At 50.5% G+C, this 20,112-nt stretch overlaps 2 protein-coding genes across 3 annotated transcripts in view; one reads left to right on the top strand and one right to left on the bottom strand.

Annotated features, from left to right (window-relative positions):
• Positions 1–405: 405 nt before the first annotated feature.
• On the top strand, positions 406–11,510 carry PIK3IP1 (phosphoinositide-3-kinase interacting protein 1). Its single transcript, XM_004449770.5, has 6 exons — positions 406–834; positions 1,770–1,886; positions 1,977–2,096; positions 3,389–3,595; positions 3,699–3,777; positions 9,789–11,510. The coding sequence occupies exons 1-6, from the start codon at positions 750–752 to the stop codon at positions 9,991–9,993; spliced, it is 813 nt and encodes a 270-aa protein (XP_004449827.1). The 5' UTR covers positions 406–749; the 3' UTR covers positions 9,994–11,510.
• Positions 11,511–12,857: 1,347 nt separating this feature from the next.
• Positions 12,858–20,112, bottom strand: part of LIMK2 (LIM domain kinase 2) — a 57,971-nt gene continuing 50,716 nt past the window's right edge. For both annotated transcript variants that reach the window (XM_004449773.5, XM_004449774.5), the window contains 5 exons: positions 19,549–19,614; positions 18,383–18,557; positions 17,662–17,717; positions 16,403–16,560; positions 12,858–14,680 (listed from right to left, as the gene is read on the bottom strand). In XM_004449773.5, the coding sequence (XP_004449830.1) occupies positions 14,536–14,680; positions 16,403–16,560; positions 17,662–17,717; positions 18,383–18,557; positions 19,549–19,614 (600 nt within the window). In that variant the 3' untranslated portion in view covers positions 12,858–14,535. The remainder of the gene's footprint in view (positions 14,681–16,402; positions 16,561–17,661; positions 17,718–18,382; positions 18,558–19,548; positions 19,615–20,112) is intronic.

Here is a 20,112-nt window from a genome sequence, read left to right as displayed (position 1 = left end):
TACAATATAGCTGAGCAAACTTCCCATTGTTGGTTTAACATGTTTTCAACTAGAGACCCTTTCTCTATCCCTACCATATATGATACCCCACACCCTAAATTCCAAATGTAAGTAAGGTGACCCTGGCAATGTGTAAAAGAAAGAGATAAAAAGCATCCGAATGCATTAACATGTATAAACTGCAGAGTCCCTTTTTCTTAAGGACGTATATCAAAGTTTCATCCACGCGGATACTCTTATTTTGCCCCCTGGCGTGGCTCTAAACTCCTCCTGGTTGTGCAGCTAGCATATCTCCTCCCTAAGTTGTTCTGTGCGTCAGTATTTATGATCCACCCCCCCCCCCCACCACCACCACCAATGCCTCTTGTCGTAATTATTCTTTCTGTACTCACACAAATGGAAACAGAAGATATGAAAAGCCCTAGGGATGCAGGCTGTGCAGGTCTCAAATTGATGCGCTGCTAAGCACAACGGGAAACCTCACTGCCTCTCTTCGCCTGGCTCAGTTCCTCCCTCGGCTCAGAGTTAGCGATCTTGCCTGGCATAGGAGGCTTAGGACCCAGGGGGCGCCTTTCAGCCGAAAACAACCTCGCACTGCTGCAGCGAGCTTGCTGGGAAGCTCCCAGTTCTGAAGAGAGGCTGTTTACCCGAAGACCATAACAAGGGCAGGTCTGACTGCAAGGCTGGGACCGGAGGCAGCGCTGCAGCCAAGGGGCCCTGGGTTCCCAGGCACTTTGGACACCTGCAGCATGACCGAGGCTAGGATGCTTTGGGCCTGGGCACAAACGGTCCTCATCAGCAACATGCTCCTAGCAGAAGCCTATGGATCCGCAGGTGAGAGTACCTTCCTTCCTTTCTGCAGCAAACTCACACGAAGCTCCCCACTTCCCAAACACGGTCAGGCTAGACAGAAAGATGCCAGGAGATGAAGCTCTTAGCTGGTATCTGTTGTCCCATGTAAGTTTTTTTTCTTTTCTTTTCCCTCCTCCTTTCCTTGACAGGGATTGCAGCTCCATCTTTGCCATTAAGAACAAAGACAAGTAGCCACTTTCTCTTTCCCTTTCCTTGCCTGTGGCTCAAGAGTTGATGGAACTCAGGGGTTCATCTCTCCTACTCCCTAAGTCCTGACCCTTTTAGGGTCTCTGCATGGTGTGGCCAGAACCCAGGCCCTCCTTTCCCCGCCTCCTCTCATGGCTCTCCGGCTGAAGGGAGTGGGAGTTTGGAGTCACATCCAAAGGCAGCGATGAGGAAGGCTCCCAATGTTTGATGCGCTCTTGAATCTTTTGCCTGACTGCATCAAGGCTTTTGGTGAATTCTGTCAGGAAGGAGTGCTGTTTGTGGGACAGTGGCAGAAGGTGGCCGTATCCGCCGGAATTTACGTAACACGGACATTACAAGCCCAGGGAGGAACCTCAGGTCTGGTCGCCCACTGACCCACGAAGGGACCCAGGCCCACGTCTCCTCCAAAGTGCCTACAAGTTCAAGAGGAACCACCTCCTTGCACCTCTGCAGCGCTTTCCGGGTTAAAAGAGGAAAAAAAAAAAGCTAATGTTCTCTGAGCGCTGACTGAGGGCCTGACATCAGCTTTCTTTACAGGCGTTTTCTCTTCCTGTTCGCTTTCGGGGCTCATAACCACCCTGTGAGGCAGGTGCGGTTTTCCACTTGAGGAGAGACAGGCCCAGCAGGGCAGGGGCTCGGCCAGGGTGGGCGCCTCCGTTCACCGCCCGCCTCTCAGGCCCGGGGTGGGGCGGTGTTCCTTTTCCTCACAGGCTGCTTCTGGGACAACGGCCACCTGTACCGGTCGGACCAGCCCTCGCCCGCGCCGGGGCTTCTCTGCCTCAACTGGCTGGACGCGCAGAGCGGCCTGGTGTCGGCCCCCGGGGCGGGTGAGTGTCCACCCCGGAGGCGGCGGGCGAGGTGGGCGCGCGGCTCCGGCCGCGGCCCCCGGCCCATGGCGCCGTTTCGCCCCTCCCTAGGTGCGGGCAACCACACCTACTGCCGGAACCCGGACCGGGACCCTCGCGGGCCCTGGTGCTACGTCAGGGGCGAGGCAGGCGCCCCCGAGAAGCGGCCCTGCGAGGACCTGCGCTGCCCAGGTACCCGACGAGCCCCCCGGAACCCCGCGTTCCGGGACCGACTGGGAGCGGCCGTTACACCCGCCGCGCACGTGCGGCCGCCCGACGCCGGCCGGCCCCGCCCCGCCCCCGCGCCGTCCGATTGGTCAGGGCTGTCTCCAGGCCCCGGGGCCCAAAGCCCATTGGCCGCCGGCGCCGCTGGGAGTGAGCTCATCCTCCCCGAGCGCCTTGTAAACAACCGTGGGAGGCGAGGCCCCGCCCCTCGTCCGCTCGCGCCCCGCCCCGCGCGCGTCTACGGTGCGCCACCCGGACCCTCTTCCCCAGCGGGTGGGCCTTGGCGCCCCGCTCAGCGTTTGTTGGCAGTTTAGGGACCATCCACTGTGTGCCAGGCCCACAGTCCCCACTCCCGGAAGAAAGTGGGGGATCCAAGGATCAGGGACACTCAGCAGCTTCCCAAGGGCACTGAACGGTCTCAGATTTGAATCCGAGTTACCTAGACTCCGGAGAAACAAGATAATTGTCTAAAATTAAATGGGATAATCGGTGTAGAGATCTTAACACAGGGAGGTGTGGGCTGAATAAATGCGAGCTGCTCGGAGGAATCTTGGAATGCCTCCTGGCATGGAAGGCGACTCCCTGGAGAAGATGGCAGCTAAGCTGGACCTTGGAGGATAGCAAGGAATTGAACCGACGAAGACATGGGAGGCAGTAGGCTGTCCCCTCACAGTTGCCTTGTCCCAAGGGCTGTGATTGTGCAGCCCTCTCAGGCCTGGCCTTTCCAGGCCTGACTCTGGGGCACAGTTTGATATCCGTGAGTCTAAGCTGGACTCCCCTCTCAAGTGCTCCCGCACTCAGGGCAAGTTCAGCTGTGGAATTCACTTAGGACAGTCTCTCTCTTTTTTTTTTTAAAGATTTATTTTTATTTATTTAATTCCCCTCCCCTCCCCTGGTTGTCTGTTTTCTGTGTCTTTTTGCTGCGTCTTGTTTCTTTGTCCGCTTCTGTTGTCGTCAGCAGCACGGGAAGTGTGGGCGGCGCCATTCCTCGGCAGGCTGTACTTTCTTTCGCGCTGGGCGACTCTCCTTATGGGTGCACTCCTTGCGCGTGGGGCTCCCCTTCGCGGGGGACACCCCTGCGTGGCAGGGCACTCCTTGCGCTTATCAGCTCTGCGCATGGGCCAGCTCCACACGGGTCAAGGAGGCCAGGGTTTGAACCACCGGCCTCCCATGTGGTAGACGGACCCCCTAACCACTGGGCCAAAGTCCGTTTCCTCAGGACAGTCTCTGATGAAAGATATTTCCCACCTCATCTCCAGAGATTCCTTCCCAGGCCCTGCCATCCTCAAAAACAGAAACGGAGGAGGAGAAGGCAGCTGAAGTGCCAGGCAAAGATGAGGAGCAGGTGTTCCCTCCTGCCAATGCCCTCCCTGCCCGGAGTGAGGCAGCAGCTGTGCAGCCAGTGGTTGGGATCAGCCAGCGAGTGCGGATGAACTCCAAGGAGAAGAAGGACCTGGGGACCCTGGGTATGACTGCCCCAACCCTGTTCTTGTTCGAATCCATCAAGAGATGCCATTCGCTGATTGTTCAGGTTGTGGCTAATGGGACCTTTTTTCCTCTCCTCGGCAGGCTACGTGCTGGGCATCACCATGATGGTCGTCATCATTGCCATTGGAGCCGGCATCATCTTGGGCTACACCTATAAGAGGTCAGTAGCTTCCTTTCTGGGTTCTTATGAGAGGAGGAGGAAGGGAAGGTGTACAAAGTCAGATCAGATTCCTCGGCACTCTTACTTAAAAAAGGAAGCAAGGTCTTAAGGGAGGAGAAACCAGCTCAAGATGGAGAGAATTGGTTCTGGTCTTCACCAGGTAGTTGTACAGACCCTCTTCTTTGGTGCCTTTACTCCTCACCCAAAGCCTTGGCAGGTAGGCATTCTTATTTCCCAATTTACAGAAGAAGAAGCTGTGTCAGAGGCTTGGCTTGACTTACCTAATGTCACACTGCCTGGGAGTGGCACACCGTGCATCAGACTAGCTCTTTTGCTACCCAGTTCCTGGCTGTGCCTTGATATGGAAGTGAGTAGCACTGCAGAAATCAACCTGGGCTCTCATTGAATTCTTTCTGTGAGTTATAAAATTCTGCTACTAGAAAGGGTTTCCCAACCTCCCTTTCTGCAGTTGGGTTTTGAATTTCCTGAGCCATTCTGGAATCTCCTCTAAGACAGGAGGAAAAAATGAGTTGGAGAACAGACCCTGAGTTATTTTGCCAGTCCTCATCATGTCTGAGAAAGCCAAAAAGGCTACTTGGGAAACTAGGGATGCTCATTTTTAAAGGTCCCCAGAAATACCCTGTGGGAAAGGCTCTCAAAGTCAGTGATGGGTACAAGACAAGAAACCAGAGTTGCATTCATTTTTACAGCACTGGATGACTCTGGAAAATTCGTTTGCTGTTCCTGGGCAAAATCAGGGGATTTGACATCCAGCCCTGAGTATCTGTGATATTTCTCCTCTGTGGTCTGAGGTTTTCCCTGAAGGGAGTGACTCAGTGGCCTGCATTTTCCACTGGTGAGGGCCATAACTGAGTCCACAGTCCTGGTGAGTCACCCAACAGCATGTTAACCTAGGATGTCAGGGCTGGATGGGTCCCTAGAAGTGATTTAGTCACCTCCTAATTTTACAGATGAAAAAGGGACAGAGTAGGGTAAAAATAGTAATAATAACAATAATGAATATTTACCAGTCACAGATTCAGCACTTATATACTTAATTCTTACAATCATCTTATGAGGTAAATGCTATTATTGTCCCCAGTTTACAGATAAAGAAACTGAGGCAAGAGAGGATATGCACCTTCTCCGAGGTCACATACGTAGCATTTGGTGGAGTCAGGTCCTAGACTTGCCCCTAAGTAGCTAATTGTGTGACTTTGGGCAAGTTGTTTCTATTCTCTCCTCCATAATATTTCTTCAGGGCTGACACATGCAATTGCTTAGTGCAGCGTGTTACATGGTAAGTGGTCAGTAAGCAATTGCAGTTTTTTTCTTTTTTATAAAACATGGGTGTTTTTGGACTAGTGCTTTCTGAGCCCCGTTCATTCTCTGGTTTTCTGTGAGGGGAGGTGACTGACCCAAGAAACAACCTTCTGACTCCCAGCCCAAGGTTATTGATGTGGCAGGTCCAGAAACCTCTGCTTGTTCATTGCCTTTACCGTGTCACAGACTTAGAAGAAATAATATGGTGGCCCTGGCCTTCCAGTTCACAGTCAGACCCAAAACATGTTGGCCAAATTTAGCCCTGCAAATATTTCCTCTGTCCTTGGCTCCTGGACAGCACTTGGCTCTCCTCCAAACTTAGGTGACAGTTTCCAGGCCTCCAGGTGCTTGGAACTGAGGTAACAGTCTTAATTCTCAGCTACGTTCTAGCACCCAGAGGGGAAAGCAGGCCTTTTTCTTTAAGGTTTGCATCTCCAGGTTGTCACGGGTCTGTGCTGAGGCTTTAACTTTTATTTTCCTTTGAACTTGGGGCAAGACACCAAGTCACCAGACTCCCCGTCACTAACCAGCGGACTACCCCTGTCTTCAGGAGAAAAGTGCTCTGAGAACACACTGTACAACAGGAAACCACATGTGGGCTAGAGACGAACTCCCAGCTCCCGTGTGTGTGAGGCAGCTTTTTGTTGTTTTTTTAAAATTCTCCCCAAAGTCAGAGAACAGAATGTTTTAGAAAGACTTATAGGTTGAATGTAGACTTCCCCACTCCTCGGAATCTGTTTCTTGTCTGGGGATACACCCCTCCATACGCAGCCATACCCACCCACCAAAGATGATCAGAAAGATTAAATACTAATGTAGAACATCAGTCAGGTAATAATCACAACTGCAGCCAAGATTTATTGCCTGCTATCTTAATGAGTAAGGCCCTACCAAATGTTCTCACCAGATGATCTCACCCAAGCCTCACAACCACCCTAGAGGGAGCATTGTTATACCTTTTTACAGGGAGGAGTTGAGACCTAGAGGAGTTGGGTACCAGGTCCAGGCTACCCAGCTAGTAAGTGGTGTCTGAGGATCACTAACATCTCCAAAAAAGCCTGGTGTAGCCCAGTAGCCTCATGTAAATTTGCTTCGAATTGCAAATGAAAGTAGGAAAAATAGAAACATAAAAGAGAAAAAATGGCTGGGGTTTTTAGAAGTCAAAAAGCACCAGCCTCTATTTTTGGAACTGCCACCAATGCTGGGTGTGACACTGGACAAGTCACTTACCTTCTCTGGGCCTCAATTTCCTCATCTGTAAAATAGCGTAGGGGCAGCAGTTCAATATGTTGATCCTTCCAGCCCTGATGTTTCCGTAGAAGACAGTATTGCTGTCCTGGGTTCAAATTCCAGCCCTGCCATTTGCTTGAACAGATGATCTAAACCTCTCTGCATCTGCCTCCCCATCTCTGAAACGAGATCTTAATGGATACCACATAGGTCTGCCACATAGATTGCACAGATGAAGTTAGACTGTTTAGTTAGAGTGTATGGTTGGTGTTCATAACCTGGAGCTGCCTTGAGGAACTTCCCTGTCCAGCTGTGTGGCACAGCACTGCTTCCAACCAAGGAAAATGGCAGGGGATCAGAGTTGTGTAATAACTTGATGAAAACCTGCGTTGCCTGAAGGAACCCTGTGGTGCCTTCATCACCCCGGAAGAGGAAACCCGAGGCAGGCAGCAGCTCCGTTGGAGCCTGGTCTTTCTGGAGCCTGGTCTTTCTGGACAGCCAGACTCTGGACCCTGGCACCAGGGCTGTCAGGGATAGAATTTACTGCGAGCCTTGATCTCTGCCAAAAGCCACAAGGCTATGGCTAATGGGATGGAGTTTTCGTCAGGCTGGGAAGGGCGGGCAGGCTCCAGGCTTCCTCTCAGGGGAGGAAGGGCGGCAGGTGGGGGCTCAGCCTGGCGTGGTCTTTGTCCTGGTTGTCTAGGCCACAAGGTTCAGACGGCCCAAGCTAGCTCCAGAGGGAGCTTTTATTTTCTGATAAAAAAAGGCAAGAGAAAAACTGTAAGTCAATACCATTCCACCTCCTGAGGAGAGGGGTTGAGTCACTCAATAAGCCTTTTGTTCTTTCTTGGCTGCCAGACAACAGTCTGGCTGCAGCGAAAGGGAGCTGGGTTGCCTGATGGTCAGTGCAAAGGCCTGGTGGCCTTTCTCATGTCTCCCAAAGGGAAAGGAGGTAGGGGAGGTGGCTGGTGCGTCTCCTGGACTCACAGGCACCCAGGAGTCTCATGGGATTGGGTGTGTTTGAGTCCTCTAAATGGATGAGACTACACTCTAGACTGGTCCCAGCACCTGCTTCCTTTACCCTTGGCTGCTCTTTCAGCCCTGCTTTGCCCCATTAAAATGAATTGATTTCTTTCCCATAAAGACTTGAGCCTCATGTAACCTGACCATCATCAGCATCTTGACTGGCCACTGCCAGATGCTTGGTAAAGGAGGAAGACTTGTAGGGCCTCAATTTCCTCATCTGTAAAATGGAGATTATTATCTTGCAAAGATGATGTGAAAATTTTAAAAAGAGATGCTATATATAGAAAATGTTTGGCATCCAGTAGTTGCGTGGGTAGCCCTTCTCATCTTGAAAAACAGGAAGGCCATTTCTGGCACTTTAGTAGGCACTCAGGAATCTCCTGGCTGCCCCCCTCCTCCAGCCCCTTAGATTTTGAACTTTGGCAAAAGACCTTCACATACTTTCTGTTTCTTTTGTAAATTGCCCTTTGGTCTCCCACTGGCTTGGGGCTTCCGTAATAAAATTAAACCCAGACCTTCCAAGTTTCTCCCCGATGTGGGCAACCTTAAAGAATCTGGCTTTTGTTTTATTGTGGAGGCATGTATTTCCTTCTGTGTAGTGGCAGTTGTAATCGATGAACAGTCCCCAAGGGTAAAGTGAGTCTCAGGCTATGAGTTGGGGGCACACGTGGTCCAGCCGACCTTTTCTACTAGGGACACTGTCCCTCTATTTCCCTCTGGGCACCCTGGGAGTTTTTCTGCTTTGGGAGTTGGTGAGGTCTAGTAGAGACTACTGCCAAGAAGGATGGAGCAAAAGGCAGACAGAATCTCAGGATTGCACGTTCTGAAACTCAGTCACCCTCAGTCATCCAGGGTGACCGGGGACAAGTTCACCTTTTCATCTCCTGTGACCTTACAGTGAGAAATAGCAATCACAGAATGACGTGCAAGAGACCTTACAGGGTGCCAGGGGCCCTAGAGGTTATCAAGCCCAACCCCTTATTTTTACAGATGAAATTAAGGCCCAGAGAGGATGGGAGCTGCTGAGGTCGTGTAAATAGTACTTGCCTCTGCTGGTCAGTAGGAGAGTTTCCTTGGGAAACCAAATTGAGAGCATTGCTGTCATATTCCGGGCAAATCATAATAACATAACTGCCTATGAATTCTACAGCAGTTCCTCAGTTTTCAAAACGCTTTCACATTCCTTATTTGTGAGGTAGATATTATCCCCATTTCAAGGATGAAGAACCAAGATTCAGAAGCTAAGTGTTTTTCCAAGAGTCATGCATAGCTAAATGGCAGAGCTAGAACCTCTTGAATGATTTAAAGACAATTCTGAGGCATCCAGGCAAACTCTTCCCTACCAGTCCTGTTTTTCCAATATTCTTTCCCAGTCTCTGGAAACTTCTGTCATTGCACATCACGTCACGATGGAGGTGCAAACCCTTTGACCTCAGCCATCTTCCTGAGGGGATCTGAAGCAGGCCCTGGTGTCATCCATCAGCCACTCATTTTGTGACCTATTTGGAGTTGGGAGACTTTTGGAAAAATTTCCTCCAACAGCTGAGCGCATTGTTCTTGGGGCTGGTTATTGCTGGTTTGGGATCCTGACCCCCAGCCCTCAGCACATTTTCTGGTCTGCATCAGGGATGGCTTGGCTCGGTGGGAAGGGCCCTGCATGTGGGGCTAGAAAATTGTGGGATGAACCTGATCAGGTCAAGACTTCTGCGCATCAGACGGAGTCCAGCAGGCTTGGGTTTGAGCCCACCATGTTACGAAATTTCCATAATTTCTCCTGACCATTTCCTCATCTATAAAATGAGTAATATTTCCTATTTCATAGGATTGAGCTGAGAATGAAGTGAGATGAAGCACTTCATGTGAATAAAATGGGGTAACACCATGGCCTGGTTTGGCTGCTGAGCACTGTGTGACAACTCCCAGGGGTCTTATAGGATGTCTGTTTCCAATTAACCTCGGCAGCCTCAGAGTCCTTTTTGCCCTCTGCATGTGTTAGGGATGGCCCCTTTTTCCAGCCTGGGATCAACACCTTCTGACCTTTAGGATGAGAGGCTGTTTCAGAACAGGATGGTTGGATCAGTTTTCTGGACAACTTTGGGTAAGGGTAATTACCCGAAGCTAGGATAAGTCTCTGAGTCTCTTGGAGTCCTGGGCTGAAGGAACAGAACTATATATTGCTTTAAAATTCTCTTTCCTCAGCATTATCTCAATTGAGCCTCATGGCAGCTGAGTGAGGAGCTTCCTTGTTGAGTCTGAGGCAGTTTGGCAGAATGGAAATCTAGTATGGTGGACCTGGGTTCAAGTCCTGACCCAGCCACTGATTCACTGTGCCCAAGGCTAGCTCCCTGCCCCTGTGTGAGCCCCGGGGATGCTCTGTAATGAGCAGAGCTGTGCAGGGGCACAATCCAAACATTTCCTTCTTTTCCTGCCAGGGGGAAGGACTTGAAAGAGCAGCATGAGCAGAAGGCATGTGAGAGGGAGATGCAGCGAATCACTCTGCCCTTGTCTGCATTCACCAACCCCACCTGTGAGATTGTGGATGAGAACACCATCGTGGTCCATACCAACCAGACTCCAGTCGACCTTCAGGAGGGCAGTGCCCCCCTCATGGGCCAGGCTGGCACTCCTGGGGCCTGAGGTCCCCGCAGTGGGCAGGAGCCCACGTAGACAATGGTGCAGGACAACCCACCCTCCCACAGTTGGGAGGATCTATACTTTTCGTTGTGGTTAAAACCCTCTTCCCACTTTTTTTTTTCGGTGGTGAATCCCAGTAAGACAGAAGCAGGTGGTGCTGTGGGCAGAGGGCTAGACTGGGTAGGGTCCTACCAATGTTCCTTCTCTATCCCTTGGAGCAGGAGTTTGCCTGTGGGTGGAGATAGCGGCAGCCCCCTTGCAAGGGCTTCCAGACGTTGCCTGTGTTCCCAGAACTGAACCAGGGATGGACAGGGAGTTCCCCAAGCTCCCTCTGTCCTTTATTATCTAAGATGGCCTCAGTCTCTGCCTTTCCAGTTGTTCCCGTGGGTGTGAGTGGCTCACACTGTTATTCATAGTTCAGGTCAAGCAGGTCGAGAAAGGGTCTAAATATATTCATATTTATAAAATCTCTTTGGGATGGGAACTCTCTGACGACCTCTGAGAACCGGAAATGAGTTTGTACAAAAGTCCCAACAGTGGGCTGAGAAAGAGATCTAGACTGGAGGCTGCTGGATGTGCTCCAGCTTGCTGGCGGTGATGTGCCTTGTCCACCGTGGGCTGGGCCTGGGCCCAGGGAAAAACACTTCCTGTTTCAAAAGGAAAGGGAGGGAAGAACTGCACTGAACATTTCACTTAAGAGAGAGGGGAGAGGAGATGCTCCTACCTCAGGCCTCAAGGACCCGGGTGGACCTGGGGTGCCCCAGTCTCTCCTCAGGGGTAGACAGCCACCTGGCTCCATTTTGCAGGGTGAGAGAGACTGCCAACTAGCCCATGGGGAATGAACACTGTGCAGCTGAAGAGCTGCTTCTGAGAAATTAACCGGGAAGTAAGCCCAGAGGCAAGGTAGTAAACTGCTTTCAAGTCTGCCCCTGCAGTGCCCCTGCCTGCCTGAGTTTGCCTGGCCCTGTGGCCTCCAGGCCTGTGCCTTTGTGTGGAGCAGTGGGGGTGGGGGTCAGAGCCCCTAACTTGTAAAACAATCATGGAACCACTAGAAGGAGCCTGTGGACACAGAAGCCCAGGGAGGGGAAAGCAACTTGCCCAGTGTCTTAGAGCAGCCAGCCCAGCTTCCTGAGCGTGGTATTCCTCCCTGCGCTGGGGCTCACAGGGCCTCCAGGGCCTGGTGTCACACTCAGAAGTTTGGTAATGCTCCCACCCACAAAGCTGCTTTCCCAAAGCCCCTCCACTTCCCCCTTGGACTCGAGTCAGTGGAGAGGGGTTTAGCTTGGTCCTCGGGCTCCTTTCAGCAGGCTGTTCCCTGGAGCCGTTTACTGAGGGGTCCTCGGCCTCAGGGCAGGTTCTTGGTGTTTAAGTGATGCTAGAGAAGAGAACATTACTGGTTTCTACTTTTCTAAGAGCATTTTTCTGTATACGTTTTATATACCTCATTCTGACACCTGCGTATAAAGCGCAGGAAATTGTTCTGCATTTGACTTATATAAATTAAAAAAGAAAAAAAAGGACTCCATGCTGCCAAGTTTTTGTGGGGTGCTAGGAACTGTGCCATTAGCTGAGAAGCTTCAGATTGCCTGGTCAGCACCTGTGCGGTGAGCGCTGGTCTAGAACCAGAAGCTAGGAGGTGGCCACAGTTGAATGGTTGGTTGCTGTAGCCTCTGCCTTCTGAATGGCCTTATGGCGGGAATCCTTTCAGGTGACGCTGCAGGAAGGCCTGGTCTATGTGCACCCCAAGAAGGTGGCTGGTCACTTCAGTGCCCCCTCACCCCAGCCTTCTGTCCAAGGTAGAAGTAGTTAAATGAGCACCCAGGCAGCCCTTGCCAGGGGCGGAGATTCCCGTGCTGCTGACAACAGAAGCGGACAAAGAAGACAATGCAGCAAACAGACACAGAACAGACAACTAGGGGGAGAGGGGAGAGAAGGGGAGAGAAATAATCTTAAAAAAAAAAAAAAAAGACTGGGCGGGCAGTGGTGCTGCAGCAGAAGCAGGAGAGATGGTGTGCAGAGGCTGGGAGGTTGGGCTACCCGGAGCAGGTCTAGCTGAGAAAGGGCCCTGCGGGGGTGACTCCTAGGGGCACAGAAGGAAAAGCTACCAACTGAACTGTTTCTTGAACTTTTCACAGGGGATTTCAGCAATAGGTTCTCAGTCTCTAGGAATAAACCATGTTGATATCTGCCCGTTCCTAAACACTGCTCTATAGTTTTGTCAGTGGGGGCACACCCAGAGCATCAGTTTTTCCATGAGTCATATTCTGTCCTTCAGTTGGATTCTTCAAGCTTTGGGAGTGTTTGGGGAAAATTACCTTTGGACATGACGCATTTATGTTGTACTCAGCACCTGACTAACCAGTGTCATCCTGTCCAATGCTCACCTCTCTACAACATCCCCATGTGCAGAAGTGAGAAGAATATCATGTCTTTTCCTTTCAAGCAGCATAGAGAGGGACAAAGGTGGGGGTTACTTGCGTTTATTCCACCCTATTATGAACCTGTCACCTAGCCCTGCAGGGAGGACGCCAGGATACCCAGGCTGGAGAAGTATACGTATATATAGAGAGGGACGGTTGAGCCTGCTGTGTAGGGTCACAATGTGGTCAGACCTGCCTCAGGTAGGATGGGTGCTCTCTCAGGGACAGGTTGGTATCTTGTATCCAAGAGGAGGGTGTGATACTTGGGGAGCACAAAAACTACCTGCCAAAGGGAGCTGTGTGACCTGGGCCTGCAGGTGGCAGTGTTGTTTCTCCAGAAATAAGCAAGGGAGGCCCTGCCTGGCATAGACCTGGGCCAGGAGATGCCTCCACATTGAGCTCCTTGAGCCAGGCCCCTATTCACTATTTTACTCTCTGTATTGCCAGTTAGGTTAACTTCTTAATTTATTTAGACTGCTCAATGGCCCAGCTCAGGTCCACCACTCCCACACTTGGTGGGGACACTGAGGCACAATCAGACATACAATGCGAACCTTGCTGCTACTCAGAGCCCAGGGATCAAACCCATAGCAAGCTTGCAAACTCCATATGTACAGTATATAGAGAAAGTAAACTCTGGCCAGAGATGACATTTGATCCCACAACTCCTCAGTCTATGTACAATATTTCACACATCACCCAGGAGATATAACAAAATATTAACAGCAACCACTCTCTTGGGAAACTCCCACCCCTACCCACCCCATCCCGAAAAAATACAACCACCACACTTACATCAATACCCCAAACCCATTCCCAATTTGTTAAACATGGTGTAAGCTCACGCGCCCTTAGAGAAGGTGAATGTAGTGCTGAAGAGCCCCTTCCTGCCTTCCTGGGGCTCCAGGAGCCGAGCTGGAGGGTGCTGGGCTGTCCCATGCCTCTGGCTGTGGCTCAGGAGGCTGCAGCCAAGAGCTAGAGAGCTGGGCCAGGCAAGTGGGGAGGTAGAAGCCAGATGACCCAGCTCAAGAAGCTGTCTCCCTCAGCATCTCTGCTCCTTTTCCCAGCCCAAATTGCTGCCAGGATCGTGAGTGTTGAAGGGTGAGCAGTGGCTGTTGATGGACAAAGCCAAGAGACAAAGCCATTTCCCCTTACTCTCCGGTATTAGCCACCCTGTCCTCCAGAACCCAAGTAGCTCTAGGCAAAAAGTCTGGAAACCTAGTGAAAAGGAAGCTTCAGGGACTCCAACTGAGGAGCCCACCAGAGTATAAGGGACAGCAGCCAGGATAGGGGATTTCCAGAGGTCAGGGCTTCTTTCTTTCCAGCTCCCAGCTCTTCCTCTGCTTGTGGGTGATTGCTTATTGCAGGCAGAAAGGTTACTTACCTTATGTTCTCAGCTAGTCTCCAGTACTACAGTTTGAGAACATGAGGTGAAAGACCCCCCTCCCACAGATGCGGTCCCTGGGCTGGTCAGTCATCTCCTGACTGGTGTAAAGAAACCAGCCCTTCAGACCCTTGACCAGTTTCACTGCAAACGCACTAAGGGACTCTTCTAAAATCAATTCCCCCAGTCCTTGCCCCAGGGGAGGCGGGGTCTGGAGTGGAAAGAGGAGAAGCACCACTGCCGTTTCACACCCGGAGAGCACCTTCTCACTACCAGCCTTCGGCTCATCCACAGTCCTTCTGCACCCAGCTTGACTAGTGACTTGAGAGTCCCCAAGCAGGTTCACCCAGGGATCCTGCCCAGCAGGTCCAGGTCGCGCTGATTAGTGTTAAGCAAGAGCCTCCCAGAATCTCTGGAGGTAGGAACCCATTGCCACAGAGTTCCTGAGTGGTCCCGAGTAACAGATTCCTCCTGGCCCAAGGGCCAGGCTTCTTTTTCTTCACAGCTTTCAGGCGAGTTTTGGATTTGGAGACAGTAACCAGGCCCTAAAACCTGTGGCGATGCGTTTCCCTGGTGCTGTGCCCACTCGCCTCCTGGGGAGGTAGTAAGGATGGCTTGTTCCACTTCTGAACAAGCTGCCAATCCACAGGAAGCCTGGATGGCCCTGCCCTCAGCAGGGGTGGGGCGCAGAGGGGGCAATGCTTGCTGTGGTACATGCCCCTGCAGGGGGCTGGGCCAGTGCTACGGGGGTGAGTCCCGGATCAAGCCGTACTGCATGCTCACAGTGTGGTCTAACTCCTCCAGCTCTGCAGGCAGTGGGATGCCCAGCTCCCCCAGGTATAGGGAGAGGGCCTCAAAGGAGTCCTCCAGTTTTGAGAATGCCGGTCTAAAAAGAAAAAGAGTGAGGTAAGAGGCAGGTGGGATATGGGCTGGGTCAGGGGGCATATGGTACAGAAGGCACCCAGGCCTCAGGGTCAGACAGATCAAGGTTTGGATCCAAGGTTTGAATTGTGGCTTAGGTGCAAGTCCCACAATCTCATTATACCTCTGTGGAAAATGAGAATAATATAATATTCCTGCTACCTAAGATCAGAGATAGAGTAGAGAAGCAGTGGCCTAGTGACTGGCTTGGGGTGTAGTTTAAAAAAAAAAATTTAAAAGTCCAGGAGAATGGACACCCCTCCCATGTCTCAGAGAAATTTCCATCATCATAGGTAGGACTGGATTAAGTGACTCTAAAGATGCTTTCTATTCCGCAGACTTCCTGTTTCCATACCAATGAATCTGCCCAGGAAGGGGCAGTTTATAGACTCAGCATCTTGTCCCAAGAACACAAACATGTGGCTCCTAGTGCTATGGAAATGGCTGAAGTGCCCTGGGATCTTAAGACATCTGCAGGCTTCCTCCTCTCCATGGTTTTGCTTAAATGTCATGTCATCTTGCTGAGGCCTACCGTGACCACCATATTTAGAAGTGCAATTTGCACCCCCCAAGCAATCCTCTTTACTTGGTTTGACTCTTTCTTCATAGCATTTATCACATTCTAATAATCATCCTAATTTATTTAGTCATACCTATTGTCTATCACCTCTCCTTGCTAGCTCCACTAGGGCAGGGACCTTTGTTTTGTTCACTGCTCTATCTCAAGTGCTTAGAAAAGTATCTAGCACACAGTGGACAATAAATATTTTCTGAATGAATTAAAGACATTTTGAATGACTGAGAAGGGCTATCAGCAAACCCCAACGCTAAAGTGGACCTCTGGAAATCACTTTAAAACAAGGACTATGTATAGACTGGTTATCTTAGGAAAGTGAAGTTGGGGGTTGTGGGGAGTGCTGAGGGTTAGACTGGCTGGGGAAATTATAAAATTAAAGACATACTTCCTGTGCTATACATTTTGGTAAAATTTGAAATTAAAAAAAAAAAATTTTTTTTGACCGCTGAAAAAAAGGTATAGAAAAGATTCTAGTTTTCTAATGAACAAACTTGAAAAGGTCCTGGGTAATTTTGGTAATAAAGAAAACTAAAACCTGAGAAGAATAAAGGTAATTTTTAAAAGATTTCTGTAGAGGAGAAATTAGCTATGCTCACTGTAGTATTATTCATTGTAAAGCAAAACTGGAAAAACCTGACCATCTACATTACGTAGGTTATAATGTGTTCAGAAAGTCTCTTAGTAGAATCTCATATAGCCAACAAAAATGAAAAACAGGAAAACTCGGTAGTAACATGGAGAAAGCAGGGCAAAATACAAAAACTTTTATCTATCCTGAGATAACTATTTAAATGTGTGTATGTGTGGACAAGACAAGGGGAATATGGAAACATGACGACATTTACAGTGTTAGAGAGTAATGTATTTTCTTTTCTAAATTTCTTTTAATGGCTGTGTCTCTGCACGTCATATACAGGTCACTTGCTACTACGCCCTTGTGTCCCTCTCCTGATCTGGCACGTTAGAGTTGCCGGGTGGCTTCAGTGGCCAATAGCTACATGCCCAGGCAGAATGCTTCTACTGCTCCTGTGACTGGGAAGGGCTCGGGCACAGCCTCAGCCTGGGACAAGCATCCTGCAACTATGTGAGATGGGGAAAGGGGCCACCAACCTGCTCTCAGGCTCCAGTTTGCAGCAGATGGCGGCCAGGGGGAAGAAGGCTGGGGGGCAGTCTGTAGGGACAAATTTCTCCCAGAAAAGCTTTACATTGAGGCCAAAGTCCAGTGTGCGGGGCAGGCAATCAGGATCTGCATACACCTGCCCAATGATCTGCAGGTGAGAAGACAACAGGTTAGGAATGGACTAAGGAGGCTGCAGCCATAGGGCAGGGAAAGGGGTGCTGGTACATGGACAGGAAGGATGGGCAGAAGAGGGAAACCTTGATTGTAGAGCTGCCCCTGCCCCTACCTCTCCAAATCTTGCTAACCCAGACCTGTCTCTTGACTGAGAGTTTGACTACCAAGGAGGATTTAGAAGAGACCTCATCTGTGGCAGAAACATGATGCCATGTTCCAAAAGGGCATCTGGAGGCTGGCAACTTCCATACATCCCACTAGGCTCCAGCTTGTGTTTTGTGTCCCCCACCAGAGGAGAGGCTCTGTGAGGTGAGGTCCTGGGTCCGATTCATGTATCAGGTACTGGGTCTAATTCAAGGCTGGCCCTTTGGCACCATCCTAGAGCTCAACACACAGTAGATGCTCAATTGATAACTATTAATATTAAAACAATTTTAAAAAAACTTCCTTGGTTATTCCAACTATCCCTTGTCTCTCATTTTCCCTTTCACTCACAACTTTGTTTATGGGAATTACAGAAGTCTTTGCATGTTGTGTATTTAACTGAATGCTTTGAGATATACTGAGCTATACTGTTTCTTTCCAACTACAGGAAACATGTTGAAGATTTACCCTGTGCCCCATAGAACCTAGTGCAGGGCTGGCACTTTCTGGAGAGGCTACTTGGACTTGTTGGGCTGAAGGTATCACCGGTGTCCTGAGGAAGGGGGATGGAGGGGAACTGGAAAGGGTTACCTTTGACCGGAGCTAGATGGACAGGCACCTGAAAATCTCCTGCCTTTCCTACTGAGTTCCAACTCTCAGATGCTTCTTACTGTCCATGTGACTAAGAAAAAACAACTGCCCCCTTCTGCGCCTATTTCCTTACCTGTAAAAACCCTGCCCAGTCCTTCCTAAGGGAGCAATGACAGGTGAACGCATAACAGATGCCAAGACGCATTATAAACTGTGAAACCCATTATCCATGTGATTTTATGGAGAGCTACTCATCTCAAGGAGGAGCAGCCCCAGTTTTGAGGCAGGATAGGGCTGCTAGGCCTGCTGCCTCAGACATGGCCTCCAGGTTGGAGCTCACCTCACAGAGAACGATCCCAAAAGAGAAGACGTCCACGGTCTCATCGTAGCTCTTTCCTTGGGGAACACAGGAAAGCAGGCTATTAAGTTCATGTCCCTTAGGTGCTGCTTTGCACTGGGTCTAGGGCCAAGCCAAGTCACAGCCAAGAACCAGGGCTAGAACAGGTTCAACGGGGATGCCTTAAAGGCTGCCAAGGGCAGACCCCACATGAAAATCATCTTTCCCCAGCCCTGGAGAGACCTTACCAAACACCACAGCCCAGGGTGAAACCGTGGTATAGTTTAAGGACCCCAGGCTTCATCCCAGCTCTGTAATTAGCCAGTTGTATGTTTCTGGGCAAACCACTGAACTTCTATGGGCTTCAGAGTCCAAAAAGGATTATATCTGACCAATTCTGAAGAGTCACAATCCCGTGCATTTCAAGAATCCCATCTAGCACTGCTGGCTGGTTTGAGCATCATCCACCAGAGGGCACCGCACTTCAGTTCTCAGCAAGGAGAGAAAAGATAAAAGCCTGAGTGCTCAGCTACCCCTGGGGCAACAAAACCACAGTCAGACTTCATTCTACCCCCATGACCAGCTCCCAGCCTAAACTCAGGGAGAAAGGCGTTTATAAGGCCTTGACTGGTCAGGGATAACAATTAGCCCATCCTCAGCTCTAGGTGACCTGGCCCTGAACTTCATAGGACTTCCCAGGGCTCTGCTTCACCTCAAGACTCACCATTAAGCATCTCAGGAGCCATCCAGTAGGGGTTTCCCACCACTGTATAGCGCTTTTTGCGGTCACTCTTGCGCAAGGTGCGTTTCTTGGTGGTGGCCTTCTCCACTGAGGGCTTTTTTCTCTCCTCTACTATTAGCCGCGACAGCCCAAAGTCTGCCACCACCACAGTCTTATCCTGATAGGAGAAGGGGCCAGGTCAGGACCTGGTGGGGATGTTACCAAACCAGGCCCTACAAAGGCAAGAGAAACCACCTAGAAGGGAGAAAAAGGGTGCGGCAAAGAAGGGTCCTAGCAAAAAGGCAAACATCTATCTGGTACACGTGGCTCAGCATTTGTGTTTCTGAAGGTTTGGTATGTGTGCACGGCAAATTCCCTGGACTTTGTTCACAGCAGAGCTCCTGGAGCCCTGAGTCAGTAAGGATCTGGGACCTGGAGAGTGGAATTCAGAGGTGGGTCAGGGGGTCTCTTTTTTTCCCCTGCCCTATCTTGTTCTCAGAAGGATTTAAGGCAGTGACTAGAACTAGAATAAGACAGAGAAAGAGAACTGTGGAGGCAGTCAGTGGGGGACTTGGGGGAGATAAACTCTTCAAATAGCTACAGGGCAGTCATGTGGAAAAGGGATTAAGATTGTTTGCTGTGGGTCCAGAGGGCAGAGCCAGTGCCAGTTGGTGGACACACAGGAAGCCAGACTGCAAATCAATAGGAAGAGCCACATTGTAACAACCAAGCTGAGGGGTAGGGGTTCGAATGCTGAACTGGAAAAATGCAGCCTCAAACTAAATTTACTAGCTCTGTGGCCTCACGCTGAGGCTTACAGGTGCTACAACTATAAAGTAGGGTCAGCAGTGAGCTACCATGGGATTATCACAGGACTCCCACGGGTTGAAAATAGGTAAAACAACAGAACTCTATATATTCAGTTAAGGGACTTCTCATAAGCCTATTAAGGAAATGATTCCAAAGGCTGCTACTGAGAGGATGTGGAACTGTGCCTGCATGTATCTGGGAGCTTCCAGAAGACAGAAGAAGTGATTGGAGGGAGCAGGAAGGGCAAGACACCTCTGGTGTGTAGCAAGAGGGGACAGTCAGCCTCCTTTGTGACAAGGAAGGCAGAGGGAGACCAATCTCTGGGAGGCCCAAGCCAGGCCAAGAACAGAAGCACGTACCAGCTTGATGAGGCAGTTGTGTGAGTTCAGGTCCCTGTGGATGATGCACATGGAGTGCAAATAAGCCTGCAACAGAAGCACACACCGAGGCCAGCAAATCAACTAGACCTTGGCCCTGGAACTGGGGGTGACAGAACCTGCTCTTCTCCCAGGCCATCCCCATTCAGCTTCAAAGGCCAAGCTGGGCTCCACAGCTCCAGCCTCCCTGTCTTGACACTAACAGAAAGCCAAAGGCTGCTTTAGGCTCCCTTTCCCTTCCTGTTGCTATCACCTGCCCATTCTTTTGTTTGCTAACCCACCCCCCAGCTCAGCAACTACTCTAAGCCCTCACTGCTCTCTCCTAAAGTACCCCGCTCCACTGGGACCTTGCACCCTCCTCCTCTCTATTCGTTTTACTAAGATCCAGGTCTTCTGAAGTGAATATCTTCATATGCACTGCTCCCTCCTCTCACTCCCTGGCTTTACCCACCTTGGAGCCTTCCTGTGATCTCCTGGTCCAGGCAAGCTCTGTACTCCAGACTCTCCCCGACCCGAGACTCTGCACACCCTCTCCCTCTCCGTCTA

The sequence above is a fragment of the Dasypus novemcinctus genome, chromosome 19 (genome assembly GCF_030445035.2).
Source record: "Dasypus novemcinctus isolate mDasNov1 chromosome 19, mDasNov1.1.hap2, whole genome shotgun sequence".
NCBI lineage: Eukaryota > Metazoa > Chordata > Mammalia > Cingulata > Dasypodidae > Dasypus > Dasypus novemcinctus.
Note: the sequence above shows the minus strand (reverse complement) of the source record. Positions and strands in the feature narration are given on the sequence as shown.